Below are 20,643 nucleotides of genomic sequence, written 5' to 3'. Positions count from 1 at the left end.
CCGCTGTGTTCAGCATGACAGCCTCCACAAACTAGCGCCCGTTTCTGTTTTAAGAAGTTAATTCTAAACTTATCAGTTTGTTGGAAGATGAAATTACAGACTAACATGTAACTTTATGAGTACAGCATTCTTTTTTTGATTAAATAACTTCAAAAATGACTGATTATATCTTTAATATATTAAAAACTAAAACCAAACCTGTAATATAATGACATAAAACAAAAACAAACAAAAACCCAGTCTGCATATTTCAGATTTTCAGTTACACAGTTACTAAAGTGCAACACTCTGTGTAAGAATGCATTTTGTTTTCCTTGAACACAGAAAATCATAAAATAAACGGTTCATTTATTTATTTGGAAGCCTTAACTCTCGTTTCCTGTGATTAATCGCATGCTGCTGACGTCACCCTCACGTGTACGCGCGGGGGAATTCCTGGTCGATCGATACTCAGCCCCGTGTGAGCTGGTGTGAGGGCGAGTCCACGCACGGGCATTGCTGAGCTTCGACGTGCAGGGCCCGGGACCCTCAGGTGGGAGGGCAGTGTAACTCACCTGGCTACACAAATGAGGTGGGGCTGAGCTCTGCTGGTAAACACAGTCTGTCCCAGCGGCTGTGAGCGGTGATCAAACACCGTGTGGAGCAGTTGTTGGTGTTTTGTTATCGTTTGTCACGTACAGCTTTAAGAGGCGGAACCGGAAATTCTCCAAGACAGAAGCAGTCTGCGGACGGAGACGTCCAGATTATCCAGCTCCGCGAGGAAGTGCGTCGGTGTGTGTTTCGATTCTTCAGCTCCAGCCAGCCACCACGTTCGGACACCGACCAGACCGAGGAATGAGGCCGACACCATGCTGCTGATCCTGCTCTGCCTCCACGCCTTTTCCCGGGGTAAGGAGCCGCCGCCGCCGGACAATACCTGCCGAGCTACCTGCTAACAACGGCCTGTAGCCCCGCAGGCTAACCCCGGATGAAGCAATAGTGTGTGTGTGTGTGTGTGTGTGTGTGTGTGTGTGTGTGTGTGTGTGTGTGTGTGTGACAGACAGAGATTTCGTGTTTTAATCATGTTTTCGCTCCCGAGTCAGACTGAACTTTAAAATAACCGATGTTAAAATTTCATTTTCTAATGTCTTCAGTCATTCAAGCTGTTTTATTGTAATCGGCGTCAGCTGTTTCCAGCTGAACACGAAAGGCTGCTGTTACCTGTCAGCTGGGTTTCACCTGTGGATTTAGCGTCGACGTCACATTTAGGTTCAAATGTCAGAGTTTAGCTTAAAACTGATCATCCGGCTAAAATACGGAACTCGTTGAGCTCAGACCAGGAAATGTTCAGTTCAGCGCGTCTAAAATGAGAAATTGTCCTTTTTCTGTTTGCTGCGACTGTTTCAGGTTAAAAAGCTGAAACAGTCGCAGCTGCTGGAGGGTTAAAGGTTCCTGTGAAATATGGAAGTGGGCTATAAATGTCCAAAGCTCCTGACATGACAGGAAAGGATGTGTGAAGCTTTCAAAGAGTTTATTTCAGGTTATAATCATCACTTCTGTGTTTGTTTAAATCAGCCTGTCAACATGTTTAACCTTCATTATTACTGATGCAATAAATGTTCATTCATCTGTTCACTGTAAAGACTTTTGACTCTGACACTCTCAGTCAATAAATAACTGATCTGTCCAATCAGAAAACAGACATGAAAGTGAATAAATGACAGAAGTCCGATTTAATGACGTCACCACAAACATCAGGTTCACATCTGTTTAGTTTTTAAAAACGTGCCGTGTGCAGCAGACAGATGTTGTTCCTCGTTTTTGAATCTTTGTCCCTCTGAGCTCAGACGTCGTGGGGTCGATGGTTCCTGCTGTCTCTTTAATAAATCATCTGAGGCTGTGATCACACGAATAACAATAATCTGGATTATGCAGGGGTTTCTCTGGTTTGCTTTCTTCACCTTTGCAGTCGCGTCTCAGGCGCTGCCACCTCCACAGAACGTCCAGGTGGAGAAGGGTCAGCTGACGTGGACTCCAGGGGAGCCGGACGTTACCTACACTGTGAATTACCGCAGGTGAGACCTCACAGCCAAGGAAGGTGCTCTGTTTTAAGGTGGAGCTTCCTTTTATATCGTCACGGCCGTTGGTGGCGAGAGATCAGCTGGTGACATGTTATTTACTCCATCGTTCTCACAGTTTCACATGAAAGCCGCCATCAGACAGCAGCAGGCTGAGTGTAGTGTCACTGTCACAGATTATAATCCACAGTGGGCTGGTAAAATGTTTAGGAAGAGGTCAGAGGTCAGCAAAGCTCCTGCTTCAATAACACTAAAGCAACAAGAGTGATTGGGTTTCACAGCAGAGAGAATGCTGAGCAGATGTTTTCTCTGACTCGTTTCTGTTCCTCATCCTCAGATTTAACTCTGATGAATGGGAAGCTCTTCCAGCCTGCATCCAGACGCATTTCCATTCCTGCAACATATCAGCGATCGGGCCGCGCGTCACTAACGACTTGCCTGAGAACAGCTGCGTGACGCTGCGTGTGCAGGCCGAGAGACGGGGGCTGAAATCTGAGGGTGTTAACGCCTGCAGCAGATACGGTGAGAAACCTCAGATATGTGTCAGCGCTGTCTGTGGGTGAAGCTGTGAGACTCGAGGTGTTAACCATCCTGACCAGAGTGTGAACCACGAGCTGCTGCAGTGCTGACGCTCACTCTGCTCTTCCAGGTGACGTCTGCACGCCTCCGTTAAGCATTTTGACCCGGCCTGGATCACTCACCGTATTCCTTAACAATGACCACGAGCTGGCGAAGGAACACGCCAGCAATGCCAAGCACAGGATTTACTTTGGCAGAGAGGGAGAGAGTCCTCTGCAGGTGAGAACACGGAGTGATTCCTCCAGGTGTTTATGCTCACCTGATGTTACAGCACGTGTCACTGCTGAAACAATGAAAGGAGCGCTCTTTAGTCAGAGTTTAACATCAAGTCAGTGAAACTTGTGGGGTGTGAATGAGGACACAACCCCAGAACATGAATGTTTTCACTTTTCTGTTTTTCACTAGTTTTACATTTGGCTAGTCTCAGTGTTGCTGTGATACCTGGACCCTACAGAGGTTACACAGGTAGTTCCTCCAGGATACAGTTTCTCTCAGCTCAGCCTCAAAGACATGGAGGAGGGTCCAGGAGACAGGCAGTTACTCTAGGAGGGCTGGACAGGGCTGTAGAAGGCCTTAACCCATCAGCAGGGGTGGTATCTGCTCCTTTGTGTAAAGAAGAGCAGGATGAGTCCTGCCAGAGCTACAAAATGACTTCTGGTAGCACATTAGTGTGAATGTGTTTGACCAAGCGATCAGAAACAGAAGAGGGGCCTGAAAACTGAAGGCTCTGCCTCCCATTCTACTTTTAAATACTCTAGGAACAACAAGTAGGCCTGCAGTGTGAGAGCGAAGTGCTCTAATAGGGTGATATGGTACTACAAGGTCATTAAGATAAGATGGGGCCTGATTATTTAAGACCTTGTATGTGAGGAGCAGGATTTTGAATTCAATTCTGGATTTAACAGGAAGCCAAAACAGGAGAAATCTGCTCTCTCTTTCTAGTCCCTGTCAGTACTCTTGCTGCAGCATTTTGGATTAGCTGAAGGCTTTTCAGCGAGTTTTTAGGACATCCTGATAATAATGAATTACAGTAGTCCAGCCTGGAAGTAATAAATGCATGAACTAGTTTTTCAGCGTCACTCTGAGACAGGATATTTCTAACTTTAGAGATTTTGCACAAATGGAAGAACGCAGTCTTACATATTTGTTTAATATGTGCGTTGAAGAATGTCCCTTGCTGGGCTCTGTAGTTTTTAGTGTTCTTTTAATTCTTTTGAGTAGTTTATTTTAATTATTATTATTCATGCCAGTGTGCTTGCTGATACAGCCACATGGTCAGTGGTCAGTGTGTGCAGGCAGGTCCATGCATATTTGGACAGTTTGCCTCTGCACCACCACAGAGACTAACAGACAGTCTGCACAAACTGTTTCAGGATTACAGCTATTTTTACACAGTTCCCATTTTCAGAACCTCCAAATGACTGAGAAGCAGTTTCGTGTCCAGATGAATCCTGCGCCTTCATTTTTAGGACTAAACTGAAGCCAGAGAGCCACAAACGGGCAGCAGCTGCAGTGAAGCCCTGAAACAGCATGTGGTCATGGGTCCATGGGGGGATAAACATCTGCTCTTATCAACATTAAGCTGCACAGCTGGGTTACTTTCCGTGGAGCTCTGACAGTAAATAAAAAGACGGATAATTCAGCTGGGAAACACAATCTCATCTGAATACAGGAGAAGACGAGCAGAAGCAAACACGTCAACAGAATTATGTTTAATTCACTCACTGTGTGTGTGTGACATTGTCTTCATCAGAAGTATGGAGACACCATAGCCTCCTGGACCATTGATGAGCTGGAGGAGGGGCAGCGGTACTGTGTTCAGGTGGCCTATACGGTCCACGGGGAGCTCGTGGAACCACGCAGCTGCATCCAGTGTGAGGTCATCCCTGCATCAGGTAAGCTGCTCTTCTTGGTGTAACGTTCCTTTAACGCGCTCAGACTCCAACCAGAGACACAGATGTAAACGACTCCGCTGCTTTTGAATCAGCTGAAGGTTTTAAAGCTGCAGCAGTAAAATCACTGCGTCTGTTTTCTCAGAACACGTGAACAGGACGCCGATGATCGTGGGGCTGCTCATCTGCATCGTGGTCATCGCCATCATCATCCTTGCATTGGGATACCTCGGGTTTTTCCAAACTGAGAAAATCAAACGCTGCCTGGAGCCATATAAATATGAAATCCCACCGGTAAGACCAACACTGCTGCACACATTCACAGACACTGGTGGGCGCTGTATCCACTCTGAGCGTGTCAGCGAGTAAAAGAGCTGATTTTGATCACGATCAGTGTGTAAGACCGACGTGGTTCTTCATGGTGACTGATGAGTCACTGAACTGTCCAATGGTGTTAACAGAGCCGTCAGTCCAGCAAAGTTAGATTGGTTTAATTTTGTATTTGTTGTTTGGTCGAGTGTGTGAGACAGACACGGTTAGAGTGGGGAAAAGTCCGTTCTGTGTTTCCCACTATTGTGTTTTTTGTAAATGAATCGCTGCATTTGTTCGCAGCTGGAAGAGTTAAAAACCGCTTCTCTGAGCTTCAACCAACATTATTAGCAGACGTACTCATGGGCAGATAAATAAATGACTGTTGTAAAAACAATCGGTGAAAGGCTCAGCCCGTCGTCGATATATTTGTCCAATCGCCCATCGTTAGTCTTCACTGCCTCTGAGGTTCCTGTGTCTTCTCCTCCTTCAGAATCCGTTTCCTGGGGAATTTGAAGTCCGAACATTTATTCCCACTGCAGAGCGCTATGACGACCTCCAGATCTCTCACGGTAACTACGAGCCCAGATCAGCACTCTGCCCTCCCGCCGCTGCTTCCTAAACTCTTGGAGAGGCTCCGCCCACTCACAGAGACTCCATTCAGAGTTTACCAGCAGAGGCGAGTGAGTCGCTCACCTGCTCCAGGTGATGTAGCCGTGCACCATCTGGGTTATTTACCTGTGAGCTCCTGATCTCAGAACATTTGTGAACTACTCCCATGAGGACAGCGGGTGGAGTAAAACCGGGATGGAGCGCAGCGAGCAGCTTCCTGACACTAATTTTAACCACTGCGCGCTAACAACCATCGCAGCAGAGAAGCGGGTCACTCTAGCATTAACCAAGTATCGTTTCTGAATGACCACGCCTCCCTGAATGTTCTCCACGCTGCCGCTGCTTCAAACCTCTGATGACAGAAAATAGTAGAAAAACAGGAACTGCAAACACGTCTGCGTGCTCTTTCTCAAACTTCCTACAGTCCTGTTCAACTCTGAGAGTTTGTTTCTTTATTAAAAACTGTCGGTGAGACGTTCCTGGGCAGGTGGGAATAACACGCTCACTGCTGGATCTGACTGGCTGCGGTAAGAGGACAGTCGTGGCCAACATTTCCTGTTTCAGTGAAATAGGAAGTGTCGCATGTGCCTGTAACATGAACACTGTTGGGTAAATGTTTGTCTACGGGAAATTTTCATGTGATTTTTTTTTTTTTTTTGGGGGGGGAGGTTACAGGAAGCCCCTCCTCCCTGCAGAGTTCACCTTAATAAAATGTCTGAGTCACTGGTGAGGCTGAGTCATTGCTTCCAGTAAACAGCAGGTCAAAGGTTACAGTAACAAACAAAGCAGCAGCTCACAGCCACAACACTTTTTATTGTTTCAGAAAAATGACAGTGTGAGTTCTGCTCCGAGGTTCAGAAACGACTGAAGCAGCCGAGATTTTAAACTTTTATACTGAAAAATCATCAACACACATCGTAGTCACAAACAGGAAGTTCAGGGAAAAAAGTCCTTTTATAATCCAGTGTCAGACGGAGACGAGACAGCAAATGTGCTTCCAGCTATAAATTAGCCCCGCCTCCTTGAAGTGTCAGCCTGGAAGATTGTCATTAAAAATACATGTAACAAGCCCAGACTTTTAATTTGGAGTCACAGGAAGTACAATCTGGAAACCAATCAGGTACAGTCTGAGGTAAAAAAAAATAAATCTAAAACGGTCCAGAGTGAGCGTGACCTGATGGACGAGGTGAAACACTGTGTGTGTGCGTGTGTGTGTGAGACACCTGTGGCTAACAGGTTAGCATCCGTCCTGTGGCGGCTACACATCGCTCCGCTCGACTGTGCTACATCCAACCACAGCAGGACGGGGCCGGTTTGTTCGGCTATTTGTTTACGTCTTCTTGTCAGAGCAAGAGGCGAGTCTCACATCCAGCTGTTTACGGCTAACATGTGACCTTTAGCATTTAATCAACAGGAACTGAGGCTGAAATCTCCCAGGGTAACACTGTAACAGTAAGACCGGCGGCAGGAATTCCCTCATTTTACAAAACACACTGAGAATGACACAGAGACAGAAGTGAAACATAACAACAGAACCATATTTACATGCGTGTGCGTGCGCAGCAGCACTGATTGGTCTCCATTTAAAAAGCAACATTAATACAAAGTGTTTTTACAGCTTCGATTAAAACAGCAGAATACAAAACATCTGAAGGCTGTGTGTGTGTGTCTGTGTACACGGGTATTAACATCTTAATGGGGACCAAAATTTGGTAGTATACTGTACTTGTGGGGACAAACAGCCCTCATGGGGACCAAAATCCCGGTCCCGCGTTTGAAGGCATTTTTGAGACTCAAAATGTGGTTTTAGTGTCAGGGTTACAATTAGGTTATGATTTGATTTAGGGTCAGGCGTTCATTTTTGATGGTTAGGGTAAACGGCTAGGGAAAGCATTATGTCAATGAGATGTCTCCACAAGGATATAAATACACATGTGTGTCTGTGTGTGTCTGTAGAGACGTCTTAACCCCATAAATCTTCAGTGCGGCCGAACTTGTAGATCAGAGTGCTGCAGAGAGAGGAGACAGTGATGTCACACACTGAACAGACAGATCCAAACTCACACAGCTCAGCTTAGGGCTGGGCGATATGACCCAAAATTCATATCTCGATATTTTTTACCTGGACGGCGATATAAGATATATATCTCGATTTTTTTTTTTTTAAAGCCATAAAGTAAGAACAAAAAGAGAGTTCTTAGTCAAAGCTGTGTCCCAGATGTCACACAGGCACTTTTATTAACATAGAGCATAGATGTACATAAAATTTACTCAAAAATAAATTATGAGCATTTATTAAATAATAATGCTCCATAAATAAAAGAAAACAATGTTGTTTTTGTGCATAACAAAAAGCTCACAATTGTGCAGTCAAAATGTAAACTAACAGACGCAGAGCATAGTAACAAAGACAGATTTCACAGCTGCTCTGTTCCCAACTTCTACTGTGTGACTGACAGCCTTGAGTTTGAAATCCTCTTCGTAACCACATCTCTTCACAGGTGCCATTTATGGTCCTTATACACAGTAGGGTAATATTACGTTGAAGCACAGTACGTATCACTCCGCGAGGCTCCTCGGTAGCCGTAATGCTCTGTCAATCCATCAACCGGTGAAGCACCGTAGCTTACCAAAGTCGTACTAAAACATTTTTAACAGATTGCTGAGCGCTGTGTACCACATAAAATCGGTTCGCGGCCATCAAGCACAACCAGAATTCATACATAAGGCGCGCTGTCAACTTTTGAGAAAATGAAAGGATTTTAGGCTGTGCAGCGCCTCTGGGCTGCATGGCGTTAGCGTGGTTAGCTCGTTAGCGTGGTTAGCTCGTTAGCGTGGTTAGCTAGCTAACACGTTGACGGCGTCCAGCCCCACGCACGGGGCGATGCGCAGTAACTCGTTAACGGAGATTTGCCGTGTCCATCTTGTCGCTTCCTGCAGGTGAAGCGATGGGGGAGGAGGGGGAGTTGTGTTCAGTGAAGGAGAGAGGCGAGGCCGAGTAATGTTGCGTAAAGACAAAAGTGGACGAAAGAGAGGCAAACTTGCGGCTCCACAAGTATAGTTATAACGTAACATAGACTATATCGATATAAAGGATATTGTCACATCTTATATCTCGTATAAAAATATATCGATATTTTTTAAAAACTCGATATATCGCCCAGCTCGAGCTCAGCTCCACAGTGCTGTGATGTTTGGAGGCTAATGAAGCTCTCTGTCTTGTAACAGCTACACAGCTGTGCTTAAACTAACATGAACACAAGGCAGGTGGAGGTGAAACATGATGGTCCTGATGGACTAAGACAAACTCCAACCAAGACGGGGTGTGAATCAATCATTAATCTGCAGCAGGTTAGAAAACAGAAACACTCATTTAGAGCTGGAAACCCCCTCCCTGAGAAATCTGGTATTTACAGTCTGTGTGGATGTCAAAGCTTCTTTTCGCGCTCGTATCGATCCACCTGGCTTTAGTTCTTCTTTCTGCATCAGTTAGTGGAACAGAAACGGGCCTGAATGGGTTAAACTGAGCCAGGCTTTCCCGGCAGGAGCTCCCGGCCATTACGGGAAACAAGATGCAACAGGTTTCATGTAATGTGTCGCAACGCTGCAGGAAGCACATATTTGGCACCAAGCTGGTTATAATTACAACAGCTGCTTCAGTGTCAGTGCTGCTGCTTTTCACTCACCTAAAAAAGATGAAGGCGTTCTGAAAGAACACAGCCAGCCCCGGAGCCACTTCTTTCTCTGAGGGAACACAGCGACATGTTATCAGCCACATCAGGTTTCACTGTGACTGAGCATGCTCAGAGAGAGCCAACTCCCTGCACAGGTCTAAGGAAGTCAGATTAAAATCATTTGTTGTATTTTTAGACTCCACAGTGTAATAACCACAAGGCTTTTCTTCTGGTGCTCACACAGCAAGCGCAGCAGGGTGAAGACTGCAGCGTATGGACCTGCTGCAGGAGCAAAGCTGAATTTAAAATAAGACTCCCTGATCCATCATTTGGTTTCAGGATCAAATCCGACCAACTACCAGGTCTACGCTGCAACCTCAAACACCCTGCTGTGGTCACGTGTGAGAGGCCACAAACTGCACCCGCTGGAGGTGAAATGAACCGAGGGCTGTCCCTGAGTGCTACCTGCGCCTCAGTCACGAGAACAATGAGCAGTCTGAACCTTCTTGTGTGGTTTGTAGTGATTCACTGAGGTTTGCTTTCAGTTCGTGTGGATTTTTTCTGTGTGTGAAACGAGACCAAACCACAGGAAAAAGCTCAAAGTTTCCAAAATGGTCATGTGATTCAGAGCAGAAGAAAACACCATGAAGCAGCTGTGGCCAGCAGTGACTTTGAGCTCCAAACCATAACATACTCTCTGACTTTGTCCAGGCTGAGCTGTTATTAACTTAAAGATATAACTTCTGGATTTCCCTCCAGCCTTCTGATCATTTCCAGGTTTGCATGTTTGGATGTTCAGCAAAGACACACTGAGGGGAGAAACTCACTCGGCACTACGTAGCCTCCAAACAAGATCCAGATGGAGCCGATGAGCGAGCCGAACATCATCATGAAGCCAATGAAGAGCCAGAGACGAGCTCCTGCAATCGCAGACACATGCAGTACAATTACATATGAGCAGTGCTGTGTCTGCTGTGTTTGTCCATCCTGACGGCTGTGCAAAGGGCAGGATTCACACCGCCGTCAGATATACGTTTTTTAAAATATCATTTTAGCTTTTATTGGATAGATACAGCGAAGAGAGACAGGAAAGCAGGGGGAGAGAGGGACGACACGTAACAAAGGGTCAGACTCGAACCCACGCCGGCATGTGGTCTGTGCACCCACTGAGCTACACCACATATTAGTCTCTTTACAGCCACACAGACAGCTGAGGCTCTGCACTTTACTCTTAACATCTGCCTCACGTGTGCGTTTCTCACACCTGAGCTCCACAGCAGGTGACAAACACTCACCTGTCCGGCCCATACAGCCTTCTCCGTACGTGTCCCCTCTCACCTGGCCGTTGGAAACTGCATTAATCCTGAGAACACAGAGTCACATAGAGGAGTCTGAGCGCTTCATGCTGCTGACACTGCAGACATAAACAGGAAATGATCACATGATGTTTCAGAGTCTCAATCAGACACTCTGCTTTGTTTTTGACCTTTGTTGATTCACATTTGACTGCAGCATCAGTTTCCAAGCACACCGTGAAATCTGGCAGGTTTGTAACTTCCTCGGAGTCTGAGGTCAAACCTGTCTGACACCAGCTCAGCTCGTTAACAGCATCGAGGTCAGAGTAACAACAGACTGAATGATTCTGCAGTTTGGCTGCTCTCCTGTCACATCGTGAAAGGTTTTGGTTCCTCTTTGGTGAAAGAAGAGTTCTAAGTAATTAGGCATCATCAGAGGTCACAATTTGTCCTTTCAAAGCCTCGCTGAGATGTTTAAGCTGAAATTACATTTCACTGCAGGAGGAAACCATATAAAGCACACAATCATTAGTGGCTGCTTGTAAAGAGGCTGTGAGGCACATGAACAAACCCAAGTAAATCTTACATGTGTTTTCATGTGGATAACTCTCCCCCACCCACCCGCCCGCCCGCCCGCCCGCGCCTCAATGGTCTAACAACTCTGAAAGCATGTACGGTATGAAAGCAACGTTTCACACTTACATGAAGAAAGCGATGGTGGAAAAGACGCCACAGGTGTGGAAGGCGTGGTTCATCTGCTCCTGGGTTGGATACGCCACAGCGGCGTCGATCATGATCCACCAGCCGGTGAAGAACTAAAAGAAGAGAACGTGCACAGCGAGACGTGACGTTTCTAAAGGTTTTACTTCCCGTCCATCCTTAGCAGACATCCGTGCTGTCACTAATGTCTGAGTGTTTACAGATCATGGGGTGGCTGCAGCTCAGCTCATCTGGCTGCTCCAGTCTGCATACCAAATATCCTTGGAAAGATACTAAACCTCACTGCTCTCCGATGGATGAATGTGTGTGAATGTTGGATAGAAAGCAAAGCAAAAAGTGTTTGTGTGAATGAGGCTTTGATTGATCAGATGTAAAAATCAGTCCATTTGCCGTTTACCAACAACTAACACACATCAGACTATCACAGCAAACTTCTGGATTATTAACAGTGATGTTTGAGGTAAACACAGATTATGGCATTGTTCTGGGACAAACAAGAAACAGATCACTGAGACGCGTGAAGCGGAATATTTACAGCTCCAATAAGACCTCCACCATTCACCAACCTCCCAGCAGCGAACATTTATCTTATCGGAGAGTTCAAACAGACTCCGCCCCTCTCTGCCTCACACTAACCAGAACTCCGGCCACGATGGAGGCCACGGCATTCCTCCTCTCGCCCCAGTCGATGCATTCACACTCGGGCCAGCGGAAGTTATCCAAAAAGCCAGCCATCCTCCTCCTCCACCTTCTTCTTCTTCAGTTGTCCTGACAGGCGAGTCTGTCGCCCCCTCAGCAGCTGCTCACACTCTGTGAAAGATGCCTTTAAAACAAACACAGGCCGTTAACAGCGTCCTGCAGCGAGTGAAGGACGTCTGGACCTGAAGATTCAGCCAGAACCAACGGACATTGATTTTCACCACATCTGCTACAAACTGTCAGAAATATGAGGACACATAGTCATTCAGAAGGTTTTTTTCCATTTTAATCGCAGAAGAACTTTTTGAAAAATAAACAGATGGGAGAAACAGGTCCATGTTTCTACCCGGGTTTAGCTCACTGTCACGCATCAGCTTACAGACTCAGCAGCAGGTCAGACATTTAGGTTTAGACATTTCCTCCAACAGCACGTGAGGATCACAAGTTCAGTCTGAGATTCACAGCCGGGGTTCTTTCACTGCTCTCAGGAAAAAGCTTCACGAATGGGAGGAAACTCTGAACATCACCTCCTCCTGACCAGGTGCAGGTTATGACCAGGTAAGGTGTTGAGCATCAGTTACCATGGTGACTTAGTGGGTAAAAAGAGAGGCCCAATTTTAGGAGTGTCACCTGTCCATGACACCTGTGATGGACTGAAGCTGCAGATGCTGACCTGCTAACACCTGCTCACCAGTTTCCTGCAGGAACCTGATTATTTTACTGTTAGTTTCTTTATTATTATTTATTTTTTAACAAGCCATTTCGTGATATAGTTACTTTATTTTGACTTATTTTTCTTTTTCAGTCTATGAGATCTTTTATATTTAAAGGAGCTTCTTTTGTGGTCTTTTAGAATTTAATTGGTATTTTATAACTTTACACTGTGTAGTTCAGCTTTTTATTTCTTTCATATTTATTGAGGTCTGTTTTGTTCCGGCTGGTTCACTTGTTCTCATGTACATATTTAAAGCGCAGGTGTATCCGCAGGGCTAAGTGTTTGCTAGCTGGTCAGGGGCTAACTGTTAGCGCCACCGCAGCACAGGCGTAGCTGCTCCGTCAGCCTCCTGCAGGTGTGCGGATTCCCACACCGTCAGGGTTGCCAACACCTGTCTGTTCTTCGCTCCCTGCTGGATTAATAACCGTACACCTGTCCTGTGACAGTCACAGCTCACCGAGCATTTGTTCCACCGAGCTAACGGGAGCTAACGGAGGCTAACGCTAACTGCTCGTAACCCGCCTCGTTTCCCGCTTTATTCCTTCAAGTAACATCTGAAGCAGCGCGTTAGTCGCACCTGCCTGCGAGACTCCCAGCTGTCCGAAAACTCACCTGATATCAGTCACCCCCATGAAACGGAGCCGCGCAACAATTTTTTCACTTTCCATTTACGGCACAGCGCCTCGTCTGCGGCTTCATTTCCGGGAGCCTCACGGGCTCTGCGGCACACTGCTGCCTCCTGCGGTCAGGACCAGGCTCTGCATCCTGTAAAGTCACTAACTTTAGCAGTAGTGAAGCGCTGTATGCTGGCAAACAAATACCACGTATACACACGTGATGAACGAGTCCCCAAGGCTGGGGAGGCCGTTTATAAAGAATAATTATATAACCATATAAAAATAGATTTTTACATAAAATGTTTTAAATTAAAAATCTTTACACATGGGGAGGTTTTTGCATTTCATTCATTCATCTTTATTTCCCATCAGCATATCGATCTGCATTCACTCACACTTCAGTCCAGCACAGATGAAAGATGTCTCAGGTCTTATCTGTGAGACCCGTGTGGTGAGCACCATAAACACAGCAGCCTTCTTAATATGTTTTGTTCTATAAGCTAGTTTGTTGTCCATGAACTAAAAATGAGAGAGAAGAGTAGAACAGCAACGGCATCATCACGTGACCACAGTAAGTGTCCAGTAGGTGTCGCTGTTTTCACCGAGTCTTCTCTGAGCTGGACTCATGTTGCTGCCCTGCTTTGATGTTGGAATCCACAAACCAGCAGAGACGGACTTATGAGAAAACCTCAGAAATCTCCTGCTTGTTCGAGCCGAACATCAGCATGAAAGTCTGAAACGGCTCCAGACTTTAGACACAGACAGACGGCATCTTTACTCACCGAGAGAAAAAGGCTGCGAGGTTGACCTGAGAGCTGCTGCTCTGAACGAGCTTCAGTCAGACGTGAACATGAAGCAGAGCGGTGCTCTTCATCATCAGAGAGCCTCAGACTGAAGCGTTCCTGTCATGGACAGACCTCTGGGCTTCGTTCAGAAACACAGGCCACAGCTTTTCTCTTCCACCAAAGGACAATCGCCCGCCCTCTCACTTCTTCATGTTATTGAAACGTCAGCTTTCATTTACTAAAAATATATTTTTTCTTCTAATGACCAGAACAGCATGTGGAAGGTCAGATTTCTGTTCAGTGAGGCGATGCAGACTCACAGCACCGTCACCTCCACCCACTCCAGAGAAAGCCTGATTACTCACTACAGTAAATTGTGATAGGTTTCAGCCCTGATACTGATACAGGTACAAATACTGATGCTGATAAAGGTACAGGCACACATACAGATACGGATAAAGGTCCTGATACAGATTAAACACAGTCGGGTCCATAAATATTTGGACACAGACAACTGTTTTTGGTTCTGTGCATCAACACAATACATTTTAAATGAAACAGCTCAGATGCAGAGCTTCAGCTTTAACTCAGTGGGTTGGACAAAAAGATTGGATTAAAATGTGAGGAACTAAAGCATGTTTAACACAATCTATCCCCACACAGATTCAATAAGTGTTCATTTCTAATACTCTGTTGAAAACCCTTTGCTGGGTTTGCTGACGGTCTTAAACTCACAGACATCACCAGATGCTGGTTTCCTTCTCTCTCTCAGGCCTTTATTGCAGCAGCTTTCAGCTCCTGTGTGTTTGTGGGTCTTTTTGACCGAAGTTTAGTCTCCAACAACTGAATGTAACAGCAGTCTGGCGAGGAAGGAGCGGCTAGCAGGTCCAGCGAGCGTGTGGTGTGGGGGTTAGCTGAATAACCCGAAGCCAGTCGGTTAAATCCAATAACAGACCTTTATTTGCCGTCTGTAACATTACACTTTATAATGCCAGGTCTCCTCGGCTGTACTCGTCCGAGCATACATACGCGAGGATTGGTATCGCCAGCGCCAGCTTGTTACAACAGTAAGGTGTTTTCTTGGAGAATGGAACATGAGCAGCGTGGAATGGCTGCCGCAACAACACACACCCACTAGGAGACCCCCATAGCTACTACAATAGTTGGGCAACCCCCCCCCAGTGGTGCTATAACCCAAAAGGGTTGTTACATGAAATGCTCAGTTGGGTGAAGGTCAGGTGACTGACTTGGCCACAGATAATGATGAATTGAAGAACACCTGTCCATGAAATAGCCTTTGAGTCAACTGACCAATTACTTTTGGCCCACTTAAGAAGAGGGTGGCACACGTTGGGCAGCCAGATGTTCAGAGTCCAGCTGTGGGTGTCGGTGAAGGTTCAGACGTCACAGACTTTGGTCTTGTGCTTACGTCATAATGAAGTCATTCAGCCTGAGGAGAAACAGATTTAGATGTAAATGGATACACTGTGGACGTTTCTCTGCTGCTCTGAGCTTGTTGCAGCGACAGTGAAGGCTCCTCCCCCTCCTCAGAGGGAGGGGCTATCAGAGGAGACTTGTTATTGAGGAAGAGCTCAGATATCAGCTGAGCGTTAACACACACACACACACACACGGACACACGGACCAGAAAAGCAGCTCCTGACACCGCGCATCTGAAGGATGGTGTGATTGATCATCGGCGGTGAGTCCGACAGCCTCTGGCTCAGCTCTGAACCCGAGACCAGGCTTCTCACTTCCGGGTTACCTGCGGCTCTGTCAGGGTCACTCCAGGGATTAGATCGAGCCCACAGCTGGCTCTGGCTAAACTCTGGATTAATCCGAGAGCCAAACCTGCGGCTGAGAGAGAGCCCAGATTAACTCCCACCTTTAAAGATAATCTCGGTCTAATCTGAGTGCAGACTGTAAACAGCGCTGATTTGGTCTCACCTGGATTTACGTGCCAGACTGTAAACTGGTTTAAAGGAGCTTCCGGAGCGCCTGAACACAGCGACAGTCTTCAGCGATCAGTGAAAAAAAAGAGAAATAATTAATGAAAAGATGACTTAAAACCAAACCTGTCAGCATGAACCGTGTAACGTGTCGTTTCTTTAGTTCCGTGTGTGTGGAGACATTTTTCACTGTGTTGGTTACTCGTGTGTGACCTTTGGCTCTTTACGAACGATGGTCTCTGTTTGCTTCAGCATGTTCATTGGTGCTGACCGGAAGCTAAACAGGATTTCATAATAATAATAATAATAGAAGCTGGGAGCGGTGGCTGGGACCCACATTCATTCTCTGGATTCCTCTGAAGCCAAACCGGCCGAGCGAGACGGTCACGAGCCTGCAGGACGATCCGGTGTCGTGCCAAATTAGGTATCCCCGACAGAATTTGTTTCCCCTGCGTCGGGAGCACACGCTGGACTGTCCAAATCACGGACAAACAGTATCCCGCATTGTTGATTTTTAGTTTACAAACACTTCTTATAATGACTAACTACTCCTGACATTTTTGAGATCTTAGCTCTTTATACAACGAAGTTATAGTGGGATACAAATAATATCAGGCTGATCCTGCCACAATTTGTTCCCCCTGTGTAAATCAAGGACAAACAGTATCCCACATTGCTGATTTTTTGTTCACAAACACTTCTTATTATGACGCATTACTCCTGAAACTTTGGAGGATTTAGCTCTTTATATAGTAAAGTTACAGGAGAATAAAAATAGTTATCAGCCAAAACGTTAATGGTTTGTTAAAATAATCCCATCTGATACCCGTGAGCAATAAATATATAATTTTCTGTTGTAACCCTCAAACTGAATGGTAATGTAACGATACTAATTTTTCACTTTTTCACAAAATGAAAACATCACTACTTCTTGCGTGCTCCCAGCACAGGGGAAACAAATTCTGTCGGGGATACCTACTTTGGCACAACACCGGTTTCAGACTCTGACACCATCATCGCGGGGTTCCCACAGCCGGAGCTGCAGATACAAACGAGCCCGTTAAGCCTGGACCATCAGATAATTACCACAAGTGTTTATTAAGATAAGATAAGGACTCTTTACTGTCATTGCACAGTCATGCATAGTACAGTAGTACATTGGAAAAACTCCCCTGTAGGCACTACGTACAACACGACACAGTAACTTAACTTAGTAATAAAATGTAGAATAAGTGTGTGTGTATTGCACTGTTATTACTGCACTTTGTTATAAATATGAATATTGTTATTGTTGTGTCAATCAGGTCAGCTTCTGACAAAGAAATGAACGGACTGTTAATTTGCATTTATGAGATGTAATCAGCATTTCCTGCACCGGCAGGATAATTCAGGGTTAGGGGTTAAACTCGGGGACGGTGTGGCGGTGTCAGAGCCTCCTGGCTCAGATATGATTTCAGTTAAGTCTGATCCAAAGTCCCGATGTTCTCGGGGAATGGGACTCACGGTGGGCCCGTTAACTCACTCGTGTTCATGTCGTTCTGTTTGCAGCCTGTCGGTACGTGGCGAGGAAGATCCGGGCTGCGGCGCGAGGAGAGGAGCAGCCGGAGAAGCCGAGCACCGCGGGATGCAAGCAGGCTAAATGTGAGTGTGGTCAGTGTCCTCCGCACGCAGTGATGTATCGGTGTCAGTCGACCTCAGAGGACAAAGAGGTTGCTCGGGTTCGGTCAGAGATCATCTGCAGACTCACCTCAGACTCTGTTTACTCGCTGGCAGAGCTGCAGCTGCGGTGAGAAAGATGTGGTGAAGCTCTCGCAGCTGTTTTAGACTGTCCTCATTTCTCCACGCCGCCGTGGCCAACGAGGCGCCTCTCCAGCGCTGACAGAGGAAATCAAGAGAGCCTGGTGAGAGCGTTCGCACAGAAACTTCACCACAGAAACAGAAACACTCTGAGCAGCTCGCCTGAACAGAAGCTGTACTTAAACCCTGCGGTGCGCCTCCCTGCAGAGGAAACCCCGTCTGCGCTCACAGACGCTCTTTGGTGCGTCATGTGGACGTTTGAGGTTTGGACCAGCAGCTCCAGTCCTGCAGTCCTCGCAGCTCCGGGTCTACGCGACACGACTCCCAGAGGGGCAACCTGTGTGGAGCTTCGACTCCACTTCAGCAGAACCGTGACCTTTGACCTGCAGACACAAAGAAACGCCTGTTTCTGTGCTGTGGAGCTGCAGAGCGTCCTCCAGCTCAGAGCTGCAGTTTCTTCTGCAGAGCCGACACTCGGCGCTTCCTTCTGACAGCTGAGCAGCAGAACCACCTGGACTCAGAGACAAACGGTCCAGCCCAGGAGCAGAGCTGGACTCACCTGAGCACACCTGTGTGAGGAGAACAGAGACGTCAGAGCTACGACTGCGTGATGCTGGAGGAGCTTCAGGCTGCGGCGTCTTTGTGTTGCTGTGACTCTGAAGTTTTTACAGAATAAAGCCTCTAAAGTTAGAACAGTGTCAGACAGGAAGTTCTTCCATTTTAAATCAACTCTTTCCTGTTCTCCATCTCTCTCTGTCTCCGCAGCTCGCAAGGGCGACAGGATGAGCAGCGAACCCGCCCTGATGACCCCGCCCACAGAGCAGGGCATCGACGTGCTGCCGAAGGAGAACTGCGGGTCCTGAAAGTAAGCCAAGAGCTGGAGGGCAGGGAGGTCCAAAAAGCCTCCCAATCAGACGCCGTGGTAAACCGCCTGATCAGACGCTGGCTCTGACCTCGACCTCTTCCTGCTTCCGGCTCTCGGCGCTCTTTCGGCTCCTCCTTCCTCACGTCTCGGAGCGTCTGCAGAGAGGATGAAAGGCTGCTCACCAATTCCCCGCTCGAGGACCTGAGCAGCCCTGATGACCGTGGCGGTCTCTGCTGACGGCGCTCTCACGCCAACCGCGCTTGTTTCTGTTGTTGCTTTAATAAAAAACGTTTTAAACCTGAGCCGAGTCTTTGTGTCCCAGTGAGACGCCGCACAAACAAACAGCAGCTGGCACAGCGAACCTTCACGATGCAGCTAATCTAGCTTCATAAGCTTTACAGCAACGGTGGCAAACATACGGCCCGTGGGCCAGAAGCGCCCACCCAGAGGGTCCAACCACTGCTTACTCCATCAGCTTTACAGCAAAGTCAGGAAGAAAGAGATAAATATTACATTGAAAAATTCACAGTTATTTAATGTAAAGACAGAAAAGTCTCTTTGTCTTTATAATAAAACAGTAAAATGTGTGAGGTTGTGTTTAAAGGTTGATGAAATCCTCACGAGCAGCTGAACGTCGTTCTTTGTTGTCTGATGGTTTTACAGGACCACGACGAGCATCGGTCACATGACTCAACCCCTAAACTGTCATATACAGATTTCAGGTGTCAGCCTGTTAAAGGTGGTTGCCATGGATTTGTGTCCCACAGTGGCTGATGGACACAGATGGACTCCACAGCTCAGCCGTACGCTCCTCACTGCCCTCCTGCTCCATCAGCCGCGGGCGTTTGCTGATGCTTTGGGTACGTCTGGAGCTCTGAGAGGATTCTCAGTCTAAGGGTCAGAGGTCATTGGTATCAGAGAGACATGCGTGTGTGGGTAATCGGCTGTGGATCTATCACCATGAAAACTGTACATCATGAAACTCACAAACAGTAAATCCTGATCTGACTCCTCCCACTTCAAAGCGCTTCACTGTCCCTCAGAGAGGAGGCGTGAACCTCCGCCCACTCTGAGGCCCGCTTCAGGTGGACGCTCTGACAACTCACACCTGCACAGCAGCTTTAATGATGAGCAGGTAAAGAGACAGGCGAGGAGGGCAGTCACATGACAGCCTGTAACCAATGAGCACGAAGACAAGAAGGGTCCGCCCACCTCACTGACAGGTGTGGGTGACATCATCAATCTGTCAGTTTTATGTCATCTCAGGTCGTGTCCAAATTCATGGGCTGCATCCTCCTGAGGACGCATTTGTAGACCGATTACGTCACAGCGACGCGCCGAAGGCTGTCCAAATTCGTAGACTCCTCCGAATGCAGCCGACAAATGCGTCCTCCTTTTCCCCGAATTTGAAGGATGGGTCGGGTGTGTCCTTTGTGGCCCACCATATCCCCGAATTCATAGCGCGGCCCAGCCAAGCTCCAGTTTCCAGCAATGGCGGCCGCTACTAAGTTTTAAAATTACCCTTATTAATCTTTCTGGGTCACAAAATAAACTTTAAACATATTTTCAGGCGAGAATGTGGGTTAGCTCGTTGATAATTAAAAATGAACACAAAAAACGGAGAAAGATTTCAGGGTCCATTTTCGATTTTCGTGCCGTGGCGCTGACAACCGGAAATACTCTGAATTAAGGGCGGGAGTAGATCGAGAAGGCTAGACCGTCCAATTCCATAGCCGTTTACTTCCGGCCTACCCGACCTCCTGAGGACCCGGCCCACGTAGACCGCAAAGGCCGGGTCCTCAGGAGGATGCAGCCCATGAATTTGGACACGACCTCAGTGTGTGTGCGGCATGTTTAGGCATCCTCAGGTTAAGAGCCTTGGTGTCATCCAGGACAGTTCACTATCCTATAAATCTCACATCAATACTCTCACCTGTTCTGCCTACTTCCATCTACGTAACATTAACAGATTGCTTCCTTCTCTTTCCACCCAGTCTACGTCCATTCTTGTCCACAGTCTTGTTACCTCCCGTATTGACTACTGCAACTCTCTTCTGCATGGTCTCCCCCAAAAATCC

At 47.0% G+C, this 20,643-nt stretch overlaps 2 protein-coding genes and 1 long non-coding RNA gene across 3 annotated transcripts; 2 read left to right on the top strand and 1 right to left on the bottom strand.

The window, feature by feature from the left end:
* The first annotated feature begins 450 nt into the window (after positions 1-450).
* LOC118454797 (uncharacterized) lies at positions 451-6,249 on the top strand. Its single transcript, XM_087830021.1, has 7 exons — positions 451-888; positions 1,949-2,054; positions 2,395-2,579; positions 2,707-2,855; positions 4,390-4,531; positions 4,674-4,822; positions 5,331-6,249. Exons 1-7 carry the CDS (start codon positions 849-851, stop codon positions 5,457-5,459), a joined length of 900 nt encoding a protein of 299 aa, XP_087686147.1. The 5' UTR covers positions 451-848; the 3' UTR covers positions 5,460-6,249.
* On the bottom strand, positions 6,243-13,297 carry LOC102785799 (transmembrane protein 50B). The gene is made up of 7 exons (XM_087830024.1): positions 13,165-13,297; positions 11,775-11,961; positions 11,121-11,233; positions 10,419-10,486; positions 9,951-10,043; positions 9,136-9,193; positions 6,243-7,458 (listed from the first exon to the last, which is right to left on the bottom strand). The coding sequence occupies exons 2-7, from the start codon at positions 11,871-11,873 to the stop codon at positions 7,413-7,415; spliced, it is 477 nt and encodes a 158-aa protein (XP_087686150.1). The 5' UTR covers positions 11,874-11,961; positions 13,165-13,297; the 3' UTR covers positions 6,243-7,412.
* Positions 13,298-15,500: 2,203 nt separating this feature from the next.
* Positions 15,501-18,867, top strand: LOC102785619 (uncharacterized). The gene is made up of 3 exons (XR_015716596.1): positions 15,501-15,656; positions 17,452-17,544; positions 18,466-18,867. It is a non-coding gene; the product is annotated as an uncharacterized LOC102785619 (long non-coding RNA).
* Positions 18,868-20,643: the final 1,776 nt, after the last annotated feature.

Source organism: Neolamprologus brichardi, chromosome 16 (assembly GCF_056152115.1).
Source record: "Neolamprologus brichardi isolate AB-2024 chromosome 16, ASM5615211v1, whole genome shotgun sequence".
In the NCBI taxonomy this organism is placed as follows: domain Eukaryota; kingdom Metazoa; phylum Chordata; class Actinopteri; order Cichliformes; family Cichlidae; genus Neolamprologus; species Neolamprologus brichardi.
The sequence above is the reverse complement of the archived record's forward strand: the minus strand, read 5'-3'. Positions and strand labels throughout refer to the sequence as shown.

Excerpts from the sequence above, each read along its gene's own strand:
- LOC118454797 (XM_087830021.1), top strand. The coding sequence starts at position 849 with ATGCTGCTGATCCTGCTCTGCCTCCACGCCTTTTCCCGGG. Across the intron at positions 889-1,948 it reads CCTCCACGCCTTTTCCCGGG|TCGCGTCTCAGGCGCTGCCA; the intron begins GTAAGGAGCCGC and ends TCACCTTTGCAG. Across the intron at positions 4,823-5,330 it reads ATAAATATGAAATCCCACCG|AATCCGTTTCCTGGGGAATT; the intron begins GTAAGACCAACA and ends CTCCTCCTTCAG.
- LOC102785799 (XM_087830024.1), bottom strand. The coding sequence starts at position 11,873 with ATGGCTGGCTTTTTGGATAACTTCCGCTGGCCCGAGTGTGAATGCATC. Across the intron at positions 10,044-10,418 it reads AGGCTGTATGGGCCGGACAG|GAGCTCGTCTCTGGCTCTTC; the intron begins GTGAGTGTTTGT and ends CTGCGATTGCAG. Across the intron at positions 7,459-9,135 it reads AACGCCTTCATCTTTTTTAG|CACTCTGATCTACAAGTTCG; the intron begins GTGAGTGAAAAG and ends CTCTCTCTGCAG.